Here is a 15,002-nt window from a genome sequence, read left to right as displayed (position 1 = left end):
TTAATATTTATTTTAATAATTATCTATATCAAAATAATATCTGGAAATTATTTTAATTAATTTGAAACTGCACTTATGTCGGCATCTTCAAATGGTTATTTAGAAATAGTTAAATTACTTCTTGAACAAGAAGGAATTGATATTAATGATAAACACCACATTACAAACTTTAATATTAAAGTTCTTCAGCTACTACTAATTCTGTTTACTTAAGATTAACATTAGTGCCAAAAAACAACATTCAAATCGTGCCTAGAAAAATTTCAAGGGAGTCACTTTTGAGGGCATCCAAATTTCACTTTTTCATATAAAATAAAGTTATCAATAAATTTGTAAATCAAAGCTTAGCTGCGGATTCAAAAAAATTCAATTTCGGTCCAGTTTTGCCTCATCCAACCACTCCCTAGTTGGTGCAAGTTCAAAGGCACTAAGCTTGTATCATTTTTGTGACTGTCAGAAATAGATTTTTGCCTTTAATATAACATAATTGAAGTCAATATTTGAATGATCATTTCCACTATTTACACAAGACATCTGTCGTTTCTTGGCGATGTTGTTAGGAATTCCATTTAATCATTACCCTTAAACGATTTGTGTATCTGTTTTTTCTCCCAAATTTTGCCACTTTTCCGATATTACACAAATAAATTATAAACTAGTCAGAAACAGTGATCACTGTTTCGGTTAATTTGTTGTTTTTTCGTATAATCGGTTAAACTCCGAATTTCAAAATCTTCGGTTTTGAATGAGGCATTATGACATCTGACAGCATTGAAAACCTTGGAACCGAACCGTAAAGTCGTCAGAATTATCACACTTTTTTGTAAAACAACAATTTCAAACTTTCAATTGTTTCTATGCGGTTTTTTTGCTTTTGATATAAAGTTTCAGATAACGATCATTCTCAAATTAAAAACGTCAAATTTCTGCAAAATGCAGTCCTGTGTGCCATTTACGCACTTTGATGAGCTTTATATGGCAATTTCATCACAGATATATGACATTGCATTAGATAAAAAAAAATATATTCGAGCATATCTTGAAGATACAGATCCGAATGAAAAAGATCCATACATTAGAGAAGCCAACCAATATATGCGGCAATGTACTGAATACACTTACAAGGAATTACTTGAAAATTATGCTAATTTCACTTTAAAAATCGGTGAGCTTGTTAAAAAAACTAACGAAAAAACGCATAAATTTCTAACAGAACTTCTTGAGATTAATGTCGTTTTATTGCAATTACCAAAATTTTATTCAAGTCTTGCGGAAACATTTTTTAATAGAAGATCTTCATCCAGAACATCACTTGCTGAAAATCTCAGTTATAAAGAAACAGAAGTCTGTCGTCTTTGCAATCAGGAGATACCAGTAGATTTATTTGAGCAACATATCAAATCGTGTGAAATAATTTATAAATCAAATATCGATACTAATGCCATTCAGAATGCCCTCAAATCCAAAATCGATGAAATCTCGCTCAAATTTTTACAATGTGAATGGCCTAATGAAAAGAATTTAGCGATCAAGATTCTTTTACCAGCGGTTCATACGCAAGTAATATTATCCAAAATCATTGAAATTGATGTTACCAACTATGATTCCACCGAATATCTTAAGCAACTTATGTGGGATATTCAAAAGATTCCATTTGATATAACATTTCTTCCATACATTGACTCAGCCCTTGAAATTGTCCAACAGAAGATAAATCTTTCTTTTTGTTTAAAGCCAGCATCATTTGTCTTAATGAACACGATTAAGACAGGCGACACGTTAAAGTATAACCAAGTCACAATTGATGACTTCCAATTCATCAAACGAATTTCGTCTGGTGCGTATGCGCGCGTATTTTTAGCAAAGAAAAAAGTCACCAATGACATATATGCGATTAAAGTTGTCACCAAAGAGAGCACCAAGTTTAAGAACCAAGTTAATCAAATAATGATTGAAAAGGATTTACTTTTAAAGTTTAATAATCCATATATCGTAAAATTCTGTATGTTTCCTTATCATGAAACGAATCAAATGACAACGAATTGTTTTGTTTTGATTTGTTTTGCATGATAATATCTTAATAACTAACACATAGATTACTCATTTACGGGTATACATAACTTATATTTAGTAAACGAATATTTGCCTGGTGGTGATTTGTATTCACTACTACAAAAAGTAGGTTCTTTTGATGAAGAAACAGCAAAAATTTACTCATTGCAAATTCTGCACGCTTTAAAGTACCTTCACGAAAACGGTATAATTCATAGAGACTTAAAACCTGATAACGTGTTAGTGGCTCAAGATGGAAAATTAAAACTTATCGACTTCGGTTTAAGTCATTTGGGTTATTCTGACAGACAAAATTATAACGATACCGAAGTAGTTGGGACACCTGATTACATTGCACCCGAAATCATTTTGAATAAGCCCCATTCTTATACTGTCGATTATTGGTCTTTCGGCGTCATGTTATATGAATTCTTGCTCGGGGCACCCCCGTTCCATGGGAAAACTGAAGAGAAGACGTTTAAGAATATTTTGACGGGTGAAATCAACTTTGATGAAGCTGATGACTTATCCCCAGAATCAATCGATTTAATTAAGAAATTGTTGGTGCCAAACCCTGAAAAAAGATTGGGAGCTAAAGGTGTTGACGAAATTTTAAATCATCCTTGGTATCATGGTATTGATTTAAAAAAAGTAGAACCACCTTTTAAGCCAGTCCTTTCAAGCTTGGATGACTTAAGCTATTTCGAACAAAGATATACCTTCCAAAATTCTGATGATCAAGATATACTATTAGATATGAAAGATGACACAACTAACGCAGAATTAAAGGATTTCCCATCAGTGTCAGTTGACAAAATAGTGGAACAAAATGAAGAAGTTGCAAAAAATGTTCAACATAAGAAAAATATATCTGACAAAGAAATCCATAATTTGCTCGAAAAACAATTCCGTGATGACCAACAAACAGGACTTGGACAGTTCGTGGAAGCAGTGCCTTTCATTCTTAAGAAAGTTCTGAGAAATTCTGCATCATTCGGAAAGATCTCAAGAAATGCAAACTCATTCCACCGGAAGTCAATCAGAAAGAGCGAGTCAATACTAAATTCTCTTATGCAGTGGATGCTTAAGAAGGGCATTTGATTGTTCTCTGTGCGTAAATATATAAAATTTTAGTAGAATTAAAAATTGTTTTATATGTTTTTGTAAAACAACTTTTTATATAAAAAATTTGTTGAACAAATAAAAAAAAACATTTGTGTAATTGTAGAAAAAGAGCTGTCCATCCCATTTTCGAGCCAAGATATTATATTTGTCAAAAGAGCACATAGAACAGTCAAACATGATGTTAACTAACTCACTGTGTGTGAGACAGGCTTAATAGGTTTTCGCACAAATTCAAGAATGATTTGTGTTAAGAGATTTACTGGATAATTATATACAATTGATTAAGCAATGTGGTTTTGTCGAGAATTTTTGTTAAACACTCTGAGAAAAATGATGGTTTTTTTAAATTTTATTAATTTTAAAAATAGCTTTGGTTTACTTTGCACCAAGAAGAGTTATGAGTTTTTCATTTCACACATTAATGTGTAAATTTAAAAAATGATATAAACCATTTTTAGTTAATTTAATATTATAATTCTTTTTCATATTTCATCACTTGCTGCATAAACGTTGTGTTAATGAGTTTATCGCGAATAATATCTTTCACTGACTTCATGTTCCCTGTTTCATCTATTAATCCTGTGTTGACTTTTTTAATGAAGTTGTTTGAGATTCTTATGTACTCTAATTGAAGCTTTCTATTCTTTTGGATGAATTTTTTGGGATTAATTGGTAGCCTTTCCCACATGTTTGCTTTTTGATTTATCTCAATTGCGTTTTTTGCCCATATAAAAATTTTTTCTGCATGTGCTATAAAACTAAATAAAAGTTTTCTATCATCGTGAAGCTTTTTATCTCGAACTTGTTGCACAATTTGAATTGATAAATTGATTGTTTCATAAAGTTCATTTGCTGCTTGATAAAATGTATGATTTTCTTCTATTCTTTGATAAGCATCTGTCATCAAACTTTTTAATATGTAAAGACGTTTTTCAAAGACTATTGGCTTATTACATTCTTTTGCTTCTTCTGAAATGATCCATTTCTTCTGCTTCTCTGCTTCTCGAATAATTGAAATTCTTTGATCAAAATTGGTAAAAGCACGTATTGTAAGATTATTGCCGATTTCATGTAAAATTTTTTTAATCAAATGATCAATGTCCCCTTTTATTATTTGGATTCTTTTTTTATTATCATAAAAATTTACAATTTCCATTAAAGAATTTAAATTTTTTGGAAATGAAGATTGGAATGAATATTTTATGGTGCTATTATTTGTTGATATAATTGATGATATATGAAAAGGATGAGATACAAATTTAATATTTATGGATTCGTTTTTGGTGTTATTTACAACGTACTTATGCTTATATGAATCAACATCAATTAAAAATTCTTTAGCATTATATGTAAATTCAAGAACACTATTATTTAAATTTATTTCTCCTAAACATTCATGTCCTTTTTTACAAACATTTATTCCATTTATATTAATAGTGTATAATGAAGTTGGATCTTTATTATTTGGGATATATTGATTGCTTCCATATGAATATTGTGATTGATATTTTGCACCTTTTGCAATTATGTTTTCATTAATTAGTGAAATACTTGTTTTTTTATTTTTGAATTTTTCTTGAATAATTTTTTGTATTTTTGGTATCAAAGATGAGTTCCCTAGAAATTCAATCTTATCAAATGAAATACCAGATGAAGATTTTTTGATTACATTCAAAATCGATTTTTCTAAATTTCCAAATATTTTTGGATTTTCAAATTCTTCTCTAGTCAGAATCATTTTAATATTTGTATTAGAAACATTTTCAATATAAATGTTAGTTAAAGAAGTATAAGATAATCTTATTTTCGCTTTTTCAGCTTCTAAAAAAATTCTATGTCTTTCTTCATTTGTTAATGAAACAATATTTTGTTTTTTAATAATATAATCAACGATATTGTTCGTAACATATGTTCCTCCATATAATTCATAAGCATATGATAACCTTAAAATTTTTGCTCGATTTTTTTCATAATAAAACTTCAAAATATAAGATTTAACGGAAGTTGCTCCGATATCAACAAACAAAACATTTAAAGGATTGTTAATAAATTCATTAATTTTCTCTATTGCATACACATTTCTTATTGCATCTATATCATCAATAATAAAGAAATCATTGATACCACATAATTTAATTGCATTTTCTAATAAAGAAATTTGTTGTAATGAGAAATATGAAGGAATTGCAATTGATATTTTATTAATTTTATCATTACTTAAAATACTTGAAAAATATTTTTTAAGATAAATAATTATTATTTCTTCATGTGTCATTTCATAAATAACAGAAGGAATGTTAAATAGAGAAGAAATTTCCTTTTTCTTCTTCTCAGATAAACCCATCATCAAAGAAAAATAACCAGTTCCAATTGAAGGAAGTTTATTTAAAAAATTTAAAGCTTTTCCACCAATAACATAATTAATTGGTATTCCAGTTTCAGAAAGCTTAGCCATTTTCTCCAAATTTTCATATTTTTGGGTGAAAGTCAAAAAAGAAGGAATAATATTAAATTCTTTATTTGCTAAGAATTTTGAGTTATATGTTCCCAAATCAATTCCAATATGTATAGATACAATTAAATCAACTAATACCAATAAGTACATTTATGTTTTGTTTTTTTTACGTAGCTGAAAAGTAGTTTTTCCATTGCATGCAAATGACTGAATAAAAACAATTCCATTTTTATACGAAAGATTAAAATTGGCTGACTAAAATATAAAAATCTTATTGAGGTGTTTGCAATTTAACATATTTTGTATTTAGATATTTCGGTGATTAATTGAATTTATCGATGGTAGAACATGAGTATTATAATGCCTAAATAAAAACCATTCTAATGGTTGATAATCTTCGTCAAAAAAACAAGCACTAGTTAATGATCCATCTTATAAGCAAAACCTTCGACTTCAATCTAACTTCCAAAAATCAAATCAGATTATTGAAAATCATGATGAAGCTATCGCAGTTGGAAATGAACCAATTACATCAAACACCATTATGACTCCTCTTGGGGAAGACCGCAACATGATAGAGAATATTAACAGTAATTTAAATGAAGTTAAAGTTCAAGGTAATGCTGGTAAGAGCCTTTTTAAACAAAGTTTTTGCATGGATATTACTGATCTTCCTATTGGCAATTTATATTTTCTCTATATGCAGGAAATTTTCATGATGAAAAAAGGAAGAAAATAAGTAAAATATCCATTTGGAACTATAAAAAGCCCAAAATTGAATTAAATTTAAATCGTTTTTAGAAATCCAAATTACTGTATCAACAGATAGAAAAAATTCATAAAACAAAATTTTAAATATCCAAAATCGTTAATATATCTAAGCTACTGTTAAATCGTCATTAAAGTAAATAAGGATTGCTGGTATGTACATATCATAATCCAAATTTAACCTTGCAAACTTATCTGATTCATCTAAAATTCCATTTTCGTCTAACGTTTTTTCCATATCTAATTCTTTTCCAAGGAATTTCCATGTGTATGATTCAGCATGTGAATTAATTTTTTTATAGCGAGCAAGTATATCATTAATTGGCTCTTCACCTGCAACTTCGATTTGGTCTTCGAGTCCGGTTAATGTATTGACTATTCTTAGCCATCGTGGATGCTTAGATAATTTCCCAATTCTCCTTGATTCTTCTTTCCACCATGGTTTTTCTGGAGGAAGAGTACCAATTCCGGGAGTAATTTTAGGTAGATGAAGTAAATTGTCAAAAGGAAGATGTGGGACTTCGAGTTCTGTTTCTGGATCAATCATTGTTCTAATATCTCCTGTGGCCGGATTAAACCAGTGTGAAATATCTGATCCAGCTGCTTTGATAATTGGTTGATATTCAGGATCATTTTCATATCCTTTTACTAATTCTGTTAAATCCCATACATATCCAAGATAAGAAACCCAACAGTCATCAGCAATATTATGTGCCATTACTTCTGAAGGAAGAATCCATTTATTTAAACTCATTAAACCTTTTTCTGGTAACGTTTTCGACCGTTAAAATTTTTAGGGCACACCAAAAATCCCACGTTTTGAAGCAAAATGGCGATTTCTATGGATGAAGTTAATTTCTTAATATGGCGCTATATGCAGGAGAATGAATTTCCTCATTCAGCGTATGTTTTTGAAACAGAATTCCTTGCAGATTCAACTAATATTAATGGATCTCATATTCCCCCAAATGCTTTAATAACACTATTACAGAAAAGTCTAATTTATTTAAAACTAGAAAAATCAATTAAACAGGCAAGATCTAGTTCAGATCCGAAAATACAAAATGAAATTCAAAATATTCTCAGTTCCTTCCCAAATGTAGAGCCAACTCCAGCATCTAGTGAAGGTGTAGAAGTTGTTAATCTTGCTTCCACTCACTTCAATTTCTTTAATGGAAATTCCCAATCAATTGAATGTTGTTCATGGTCACCAAACGGTACTCAATTTGCCACGCTTGAATCTGATGGTATTGCTACCATTTGGACTCGATCTAACAATTTTTTTGACAAAATAGTTATTGGAACTCCAGAATCTCTTAAATCTCGCTGTCCCAAATCCATTGGATGGAATCATGACGGAAGCCTTTTAGCTGTTGCCACCTTTACACAGACCACCATTTATACATTTCGCGGCGATCCAATTTCACATATATCGCAAGGATGCTCCGCCCTTCAATTCAACCCCAGAAACAATCTTCTTGCGCTATGTTCCATTAATGATTATTCCATATCGTTATGGGATGTCAAACTGCATCAACAACCACATCTTGTCGAAAACTATCAAATTCATCAAGACGCAATATTAGACATCTGTTGGCGTGACGAAGGCAAATTTGCGACGGCCTCGATTGATAAGAGCATTGGCTTATTTACTGTCAGCGGCGACAAGAAAATACTTCATAGCCATTCGGGCCCATTTATCTCCATCAGCTTCTCCATTGATAATTCGTTGTTTGCGACTGGATGCAATGACGGGTCAATACATATATGGAAAGATGAACGCGAGATACAAATATTAAAAGGGCACTTAAATGGTATCACTTCTATTGATTGGAACCCTAAAATCCCAAACATCGTCGCTTCGGCGTCAATCGATGGATCTGTTAAAATTTGGGACGCAATTAGCGGTAATTGTCATTGCACTTTCGCACATCATACTGACGGTGTGTCTGTGATGAAATGGTTTAAGTCCGGCGAGTTTCTGGTGACAGGCGGTAACGATGGGATCATTGCTGTGTGGAAAATGCCTGAGGCGAAGATGGTGGGCGCTTATGCAAATGAGGGATGCGTGACCTGTATAAGTATTGATCCAAATTGTAAGGACGTGATTGTGTGTTATGATACTTCGACAATGGTTATAATACCTTGCAGTGAACTTTTCAAACAATAAAAATATGACTTTAGAATGATTTTAATATTAAAATTTTTTAAGGCATAAACGGGGTGCCCCTTTTGGGTGTTAAACGGTCGTAACCGTCTTAATACGGCCTTTTATCTGGATGCCTTACACACAATTTGTCGAATTTGGCCGAGTTGCACTTGTTTCTTATGGCCCTCTTGCCGATAAACTTGCTGTAATTGTTGATATAGTTGATGATAAACGTGTTATGATCGATGTTATTGGATCCAACGAACCACGTCAAATGATCCCAATCAAACGTCTCAAACTTACTGATATCGTTGTTAAAATAGAACGTACTGCTAAGAAAGAAGATGTTGCTGCTGCTGTTAAGGATGCTGATGCAGTTGCAAAATTTGAAGAAACAAAGTGGGGAAAGAACCTTAAAGCTGCTGCTGCAAAATCACAAATGAATGATTTCCAACGCTTCAAGCATGCTAAACTCGCTGCAAAACGTGCACAACTCGTCAAGGAACAACTTGCAAAGAACTAAATACAAATTATCATTGATTTTATTTTTTTCTGTTGAATTCTTTGAGTTTTTTTTGGTTTGTTGGCAATTAATTGGGAATTTGAGAAATCATGATTTTTCTTATATATATTACTAGCATAAGAATCTTTTGTACTTCTTCATTGAAATTTTATTTACTACGAAAAATCCATAAAATAAGTCTTCCATCATACTGAATTTTATTTTCAAAATTTTTAAACGAACTTCTAATATGAAATACCAAAAAAATGATCCTCATTTAGCTATGGTAAATCAGCAATTTACACCTATAACAAATAAAGCATTAAAGCCATTAGATACTCCATATCATCCAATTCATCTTGGAGATTTGTCAACACCAATTTCAAATAAAAGTAATTCAAATGAAGATCAGGAAACCATAAATATTTCTAAAGAAGAAGAACTCACTTCTGATTATAATGAGTTAAAAAATACTTTGTTACATGCAATATCAATTATCGATAAATTAAGTTCTACTAAAAAATCTTCACCATTAAAATACAGAAGTGTCCAAACTCAAACAGCTATTGAAAATTCTTTACAAAAACAATCTCCTTTAAGTCCTTCCGAAACAACAGAAATCACATTTGATGATTCTTCAGACTCAATGATCATCACTAAAAAAACAGAAAATCAAGATGACTCATTTGATGTTTCTTGCTTAGGAGATATGACAACTCCAAAATCACAAGAAAAAAGTTACTTTAGCTCAACAGAATCATCAAATGAAAGAATTGAAGAAAAAGCCCTTCAAGATCGAATGCATGATCTTTCTCTTTTACTGAAGCGTCTTGAAAATCAACTTGATGAAATGAATCAATCTGATTCTTATTAAAATTTTGTTTTTATAATAAATTTTACAGTCAAACCTTTTCAAAAGAATTTCCATATCTCATAACAATTTTTACAATTGTAAGCTAAGACTGTATAATTAGCGTTCGTTTCTTTTTCGTACATATATTTTGAGTAATAATTCTCTTAAAAAAAATATAATTTACAAAAAATGTGATTTTTTTATTCTTTCAATTTTCTTTAAAAATGCATTTCTTGTTATTGAAAATTTAATTAATTTTAAAATTAATGATATACAAACATATTTAAAAGAAATTTAATGTTTATTCTAAAAAGAAAATAGTTTTATTACCTCATATTTAATATTTAAACAAAATTACATTTGCACAATAAATTTATCTTCTTTGAAATCATCAGCGAAAGGATCTTCTTCAATTGTTGACATAGAAATTCCTGTTGCAAATGTATTTGTGGTTTCTTTTTTGTTTTCATTTTCTTCTGAACTTTCGTTTTTAATATTTTCTGATTTTTTGTTTCGAATTCGAATCAATAATACGACAAGTAGTGTTATAATGATTATAATTATAATAACAACACAAATAATAATAATAATCGTTGTCGTTATATTATTATCATTATTGAGGAATTCATTTATATTAATATATGTATAGAAATTTGAATAATAATTATAATATGTTGTATAAATAACAATTGTGTAATCAGAATAAATAAAACTAGTTTCAATATATGAAAACATTGAATTACTTAAAAATAATGAAAATGATTTTATTTGCGTTTCATAAATCGTCAATGAATTGGTAAATAGATACTGAAATGGTTATTATATAAGAAAATGATAAAGTTAAATAGCTTTGAAGTGATTTTATAAATGTATTCGACTTAGTGAATGCATTTGAATTTGTGAATATATTCGATTGCGTATATGTATTTGATTTACTGAATGAGTTTGATCGTGTATATGTATTTGAACTTGAAAATGAATGTGTAAACAATGGTATGCATACTCCTCCTTCATAATCATTAAATGTAAATGAACCAAATTTTGCATTTTCAAATGTTGGATATGTAAGTACTGTTGCATTAACTGAAGAAAATGCACTTCCTCCAATCGATGGTGGTAAAGTACCGTAATAATAAATACATTTAAGATTATAACATTGCGAAAATGCACCATTTGCAATCACTGATAATCCTGGGCCAAGTGTTATTATCTTTAACCCATAACATCCTGAAAATGCTGATGTTCCATTGAATTGAACTGAATTTGGAATTGTAATATTTATTAGTGATATACAATTTGCAAATATCTTCTCTCCAAAATTTATTAATCCTGTGCCAAGTGTCAAAATTGTTAAATTATAACAATTTGAAAATGCTGCGGATCCAATGTTTGTTACTGAATTACTAAAATTGACACAAACAACAAATGTCCATTCAATAAATGTGCTACTTGGAATTATAGTAATGTTTTCACCAAAAATAATATTTTCAGTCATATTTGAAGAAATATTCATATTATTAAAATCATCATAATTTTCGATTAAAAGCGTTGAATTATCATAATTGAAAATTATTTGATAAGAATTCATGAAAAAATGAACTAAAACAAAAAATGAACTAAAAATTTTTAGTTTTGTTTTCTTTTGTTTTCAATTCATCATCTTTTTGATAAACTTTTTTCTGAAGGAATTTGATATAAGCCGCTATCGTTGGTCCACTGTTTGTAGGGGAAGGATAGCTTGATCAAATGTAATGATTTCACTTGATTGTTTATGAGATATTGTAAAATCTGATTCTAAAAGTTTTTGCTTGGGAATTAAAACATGGTTCATTGGCATCGCACATATATTTTTTAAGATGAGTTTTGCATCTAAATGACATTTGGTGAACTCTGTGGAAATATTGCAAAAAATTAATTTTTTTTTGGTTATGGTTTCAAAGATTGGAACATCCACGTTATGAGCATGAGCAAGTTCTTCTTTGTTTCTGCCTTTTGGCATATGCAAAAATTTTATTTGTTTGAAAAATGGAGATTTAAGCTTCATATGAGTTATAAATTGCTTTGAGACCTGCAAAATGAGGAGGAATTGAAGGATTTTCATTTTTCAAGATGAAATATAATTGAAGACCTTTACCAAATACACATCGGCCAATACAAAAGTTAAAATTCATACGGTTAAAAGATAATAAGCCTATTGTTTTCTTTAAATTTTTTTAATTCAATCATCGAATCTTTCAATCGATATTTAAAGTGTACAAGCAAAACACAAGAATAAAATGCTTTTAACAGCACTTTTAAATAATATAATGAAAGCTGAAAAGATTTGTTGTTAAAAAAATTTTATTCACTTGAAATTCAATGACTTGATATGAATAATTGTGTCAAATATTTTCGGATTTCACTTTTTCTCTATAAAAGATTATAAATGATCAAAGAATTCATTTGCGTGGATAGGAATTTATACTTAATACTAATATTTTGATTAATTGTATTGTACCAACATCAACAGTTGTGTCTCAACTCCTTAAAGGAAGTAATCCGGAAGAGTTCTTTCTGGAACACCTCCACGTTCGCTTTGAGGCGCAGCTTCAAATATTTTGAAACTTTTAGCCATTGTATCATCAACTTCCAAAATTGAAGCGACGTTACCAGAACGATAGCAATAATTTGGGGCACTCCAAACCGTTACAAGTTGATCGTTGAACATCAACTTGAATCCTTCCATAACAAGCTGATGTGAACGTGCAACAAGTTCAAGATTATTTTGCTGATTGAAATGCATGACAACATCGGGTCCGAAGATATATCCAGCTCCTCTTGGTGAAATTGTAAATCCTTCAATTGAATCTTCTGGATCACTCCAAAGGAGATCACTAATTGCTCCAGTATGAGGAATTTCTTGCCTTCTTTCAAGGGCTTTTAGTTGATCTAATGAAGTAATAGATGGTGATAATCCTCCATGAACACAAAAAATGCGGCCTTCAACAACAGCTGATAACGTAAGACAATCAAACACATCTGTACACATTTTCCATACATTCGGATTACCATATTTCCTTAAACATTCATCATAAAAACCATATGCTTGAGTTGTTTGACGTGATTCATGGTTACCTCTAAGCATTGTCATTCTCGATGGGTATCGAACTTTCAATGCTAGAAGTAGAAGAAAAGTTTCTAAAGAATAAAATCCACGATCAACATAATCGCCCATAAATAAATAATTTGTTTCAGGTGGATTTCCTCCAACAAAGAATAATTCGCGTAAATCATAAAACTGTCCATGAATATCACCGCAAATTGTAACTGGTGCAGGTACCATTTTAACTGTAGGTTCATCAGCAAGTACCTCAATTGCCTTTTGGCATAGAATTTGAACTTCGCCCTCAGAAGGATACTCGCAGCGTCGAAGCTTCTCAATAAGTTGATCAAGATCAGAAAGCCATGACATTTTAAATGATAACCGAAAAGTGACAGCACGTTACAATTCTATTTTTTCCAGCTTGGATTTTGGGAAATAAAAAACATATTAATATCAAACCATGGACTTATTTCTTTATTTAAACTAATTTGATTTTATTTTTTAAGTGATATTAAAAAATATTGATTATAAATTTTTTTTGATGATCATCATCTTTATAATTTAGAAAATAAATAAAGATTATCATTAAGCTTATAGAATTTTAACCTTCTTCTTTGTTCATTCCATAAATGGTCTTATATTTTCAAATTCAAATTTAATTATTAGTACTATTAATAGTGTTCATTTTAAGAAGAAATGCAACAAAAAATTGTACAATTTTGTAGATGCATATATAAGTTCTTAAGCAAAATCTGTATTTAAATCAAATATTTTTTTACAAAAATATTTAAAAATTTTCTTCCTTTTCTTCTAATAAAAAGAATGGAATTGTGTTTGGATTTACTTAGTTTTACCATGGTCGTCCAAGAACAGGACCAGGAAATGGAGGTCCACTTGCTAGAAGGTCTGGTCCACCATGTGGAGGACCGTGTGGAGGAGGAGCACTTTGGAATGCTGGTGCACCATTGGGAGCAAGATGTAATACGAGATGAATACGTCCTCCCTTCTTAACCTTTGCACATGGGATCATATCATACCATTGGTCTACTTCTTGACCAACTGGAAGTGAGCAAAGTTAAACCTGAAGTGTTGCCATATCATCATCCTTAAGAACATCCTCATCACGCATTAAAATTTTGAGCGTAGTGTTTGCAGGGCTTGGAATATTAAAATGGAATTCTTCATTCCACATAGGTTTAAGAGAATTTTCGATTACTCTTGTTTTCCTTGTATCATTTGAACAACTTACATTAATTACGCAATAAGGATCGGACTTGCTGATGTCCATTTTGGCAATATCTAATGCTTCAAGCACACGTAAATGTAGCTGCATTCAGACAAGTGAAGTGATGAAAATTTCAAGCATTTTTGAATGAGTTTCAATTGAACTGACATTAGATAATTGAGAAAAAAAAAGGTCTCCTTTCATTTTTGTGTCAACTACCGATTTTTCACTTGATCGGTTGCGGTAAATTATCCGATAAAACCTCGCAAATCCTTTGAACAACTTTTTCAATATTGAACGGAATTGAACGAGCCGAATGACATGAAATATAAAATAAACTTGGTAAGCATGCTTTGGGCTTTGCTTGACCTCGCTGTTTCTGATACATCAATTCATGATACCTTATTAAAAAATTTTAGTAATGATTGGAATTCGTTATTTTGATATTTTTTAAAAAATATCCATTAAATGTGTTATTTATTGAATTTATTGAAAGCAATATATAATAATATTTATATTAATATAACAAATGTGAATTGAATTTAAATTTGATCAATATATATAATATAATAATAAAAACATTTTGAATTACAGTTAAAGATTTTAAAATCATTCATATTAATTTTTGGCAATAATTGCTTGATTTTGACAAATTGCAATCAGCGTCCAGCCAGTCGTCGAGCATTCAAGTTTGGGTGCGAAGAAAGAATCACTCCATTTCTTAATATGAAAGTTGCTGTTATTGGTGCTAACATATTCGAAAAAACTGTTTCAAGAGGCTATGATTCGAT

The 15,002-nt window shown here is 30.1% G+C and overlaps 7 protein-coding genes across 7 annotated transcripts; 4 read left to right on the top strand and 3 right to left on the bottom strand.

Annotated features, from left to right (window-relative positions):
• Nucleotides 1-975: 975 nt before the first annotated feature.
• GO595_007374 (AGC family protein kinase) lies at nt 976-3,153 on the top strand (the record flags this gene model as incomplete). The annotated part of the gene is made up of 2 exons (XM_067920831.1): nt 976-2,002; nt 2,096-3,153. 2 exons carry the CDS (start codon nt 976-978, stop codon nt 3,151-3,153), a joined length of 2,085 nt encoding a protein of 694 aa, XP_067772893.1.
• A 3,356-nt stretch (nt 3,154-6,509) lies between these two features.
• On the bottom strand, nt 6,510-7,118 carry GO595_007373 (cytochrome b5 domain-containing protein 1; the record flags this gene model as incomplete). The annotated part of the gene is made up of 1 exon (XM_067920830.1): nt 6,510-7,118. The coding sequence occupies one exon, from the start codon at nt 7,116-7,118 to the stop codon at nt 6,510-6,512; it is 609 nt and encodes a 202-aa protein (XP_067772892.1).
• A 123-nt stretch (nt 7,119-7,241) lies between these two features.
• GO595_007372 (WD repeat protein) lies at nt 7,242-8,570 on the top strand (the record flags this gene model as incomplete). Its single annotated transcript, XM_067920829.1, has 1 exon — nt 7,242-8,570. One exon carries the CDS (start codon nt 7,242-7,244, stop codon nt 8,568-8,570), a length of 1,329 nt encoding a protein of 442 aa, XP_067772891.1.
• A 109-nt stretch (nt 8,571-8,679) lies between these two features.
• Nucleotides 8,680-9,072, top strand: GO595_007371 (ribosomal protein L14; the record flags this gene model as incomplete). The annotated part of the gene is made up of 1 exon (XM_067920828.1): nt 8,680-9,072. The coding sequence occupies one exon, from the start codon at nt 8,680-8,682 to the stop codon at nt 9,070-9,072; it is 393 nt and encodes a 130-aa protein (XP_067772890.1).
• A 262-nt stretch (nt 9,073-9,334) lies between these two features.
• On the top strand, nt 9,335-9,925 carry GO595_007370 (uncharacterized protein; the record flags this gene model as incomplete). The annotated part of the gene is made up of 1 exon (XM_067920826.1): nt 9,335-9,925. The coding sequence occupies one exon, from the start codon at nt 9,335-9,337 to the stop codon at nt 9,923-9,925; it is 591 nt and encodes a 196-aa protein (XP_067772889.1).
• Nucleotides 9,926-12,428: 2,503 nt separating this feature from the next.
• On the bottom strand, nt 12,429-13,355 carry GO595_007369 (Serine/threonine-protein phosphatase PP-X isozyme 2; the record flags this gene model as incomplete). Its single annotated transcript, XM_067920825.1, has 1 exon — nt 12,429-13,355. The coding sequence occupies one exon, from the start codon at nt 13,353-13,355 to the stop codon at nt 12,429-12,431; it is 927 nt and encodes a 308-aa protein (XP_067772888.1).
• Nucleotides 13,356-13,836: 481 nt separating this feature from the next.
• GO595_007368 (C2 domain containing protein) lies at nt 13,837-14,319 on the bottom strand (the record flags this gene model as incomplete). The annotated part of the gene is made up of 2 exons (XM_067920824.1): nt 13,837-13,998; nt 14,068-14,319. 2 exons carry the CDS (start codon nt 14,317-14,319, stop codon nt 13,837-13,839), a joined length of 414 nt encoding a protein of 137 aa, XP_067772887.1.
• Nucleotides 14,320-15,002: the final 683 nt, after the last annotated feature.

The sequence above is a fragment of the Histomonas meleagridis genome (assembly GCF_020186115.1).
Source record: "Histomonas meleagridis strain 2922-C6/04-10x chromosome Unknown contig_51, whole genome shotgun sequence".
In the NCBI taxonomy this organism is placed as follows: domain Eukaryota; phylum Parabasalia; order Tritrichomonadida; family Dientamoebidae; genus Histomonas; species Histomonas meleagridis.
This window is presented reverse-complemented; position numbering and strand designations above follow the sequence as displayed.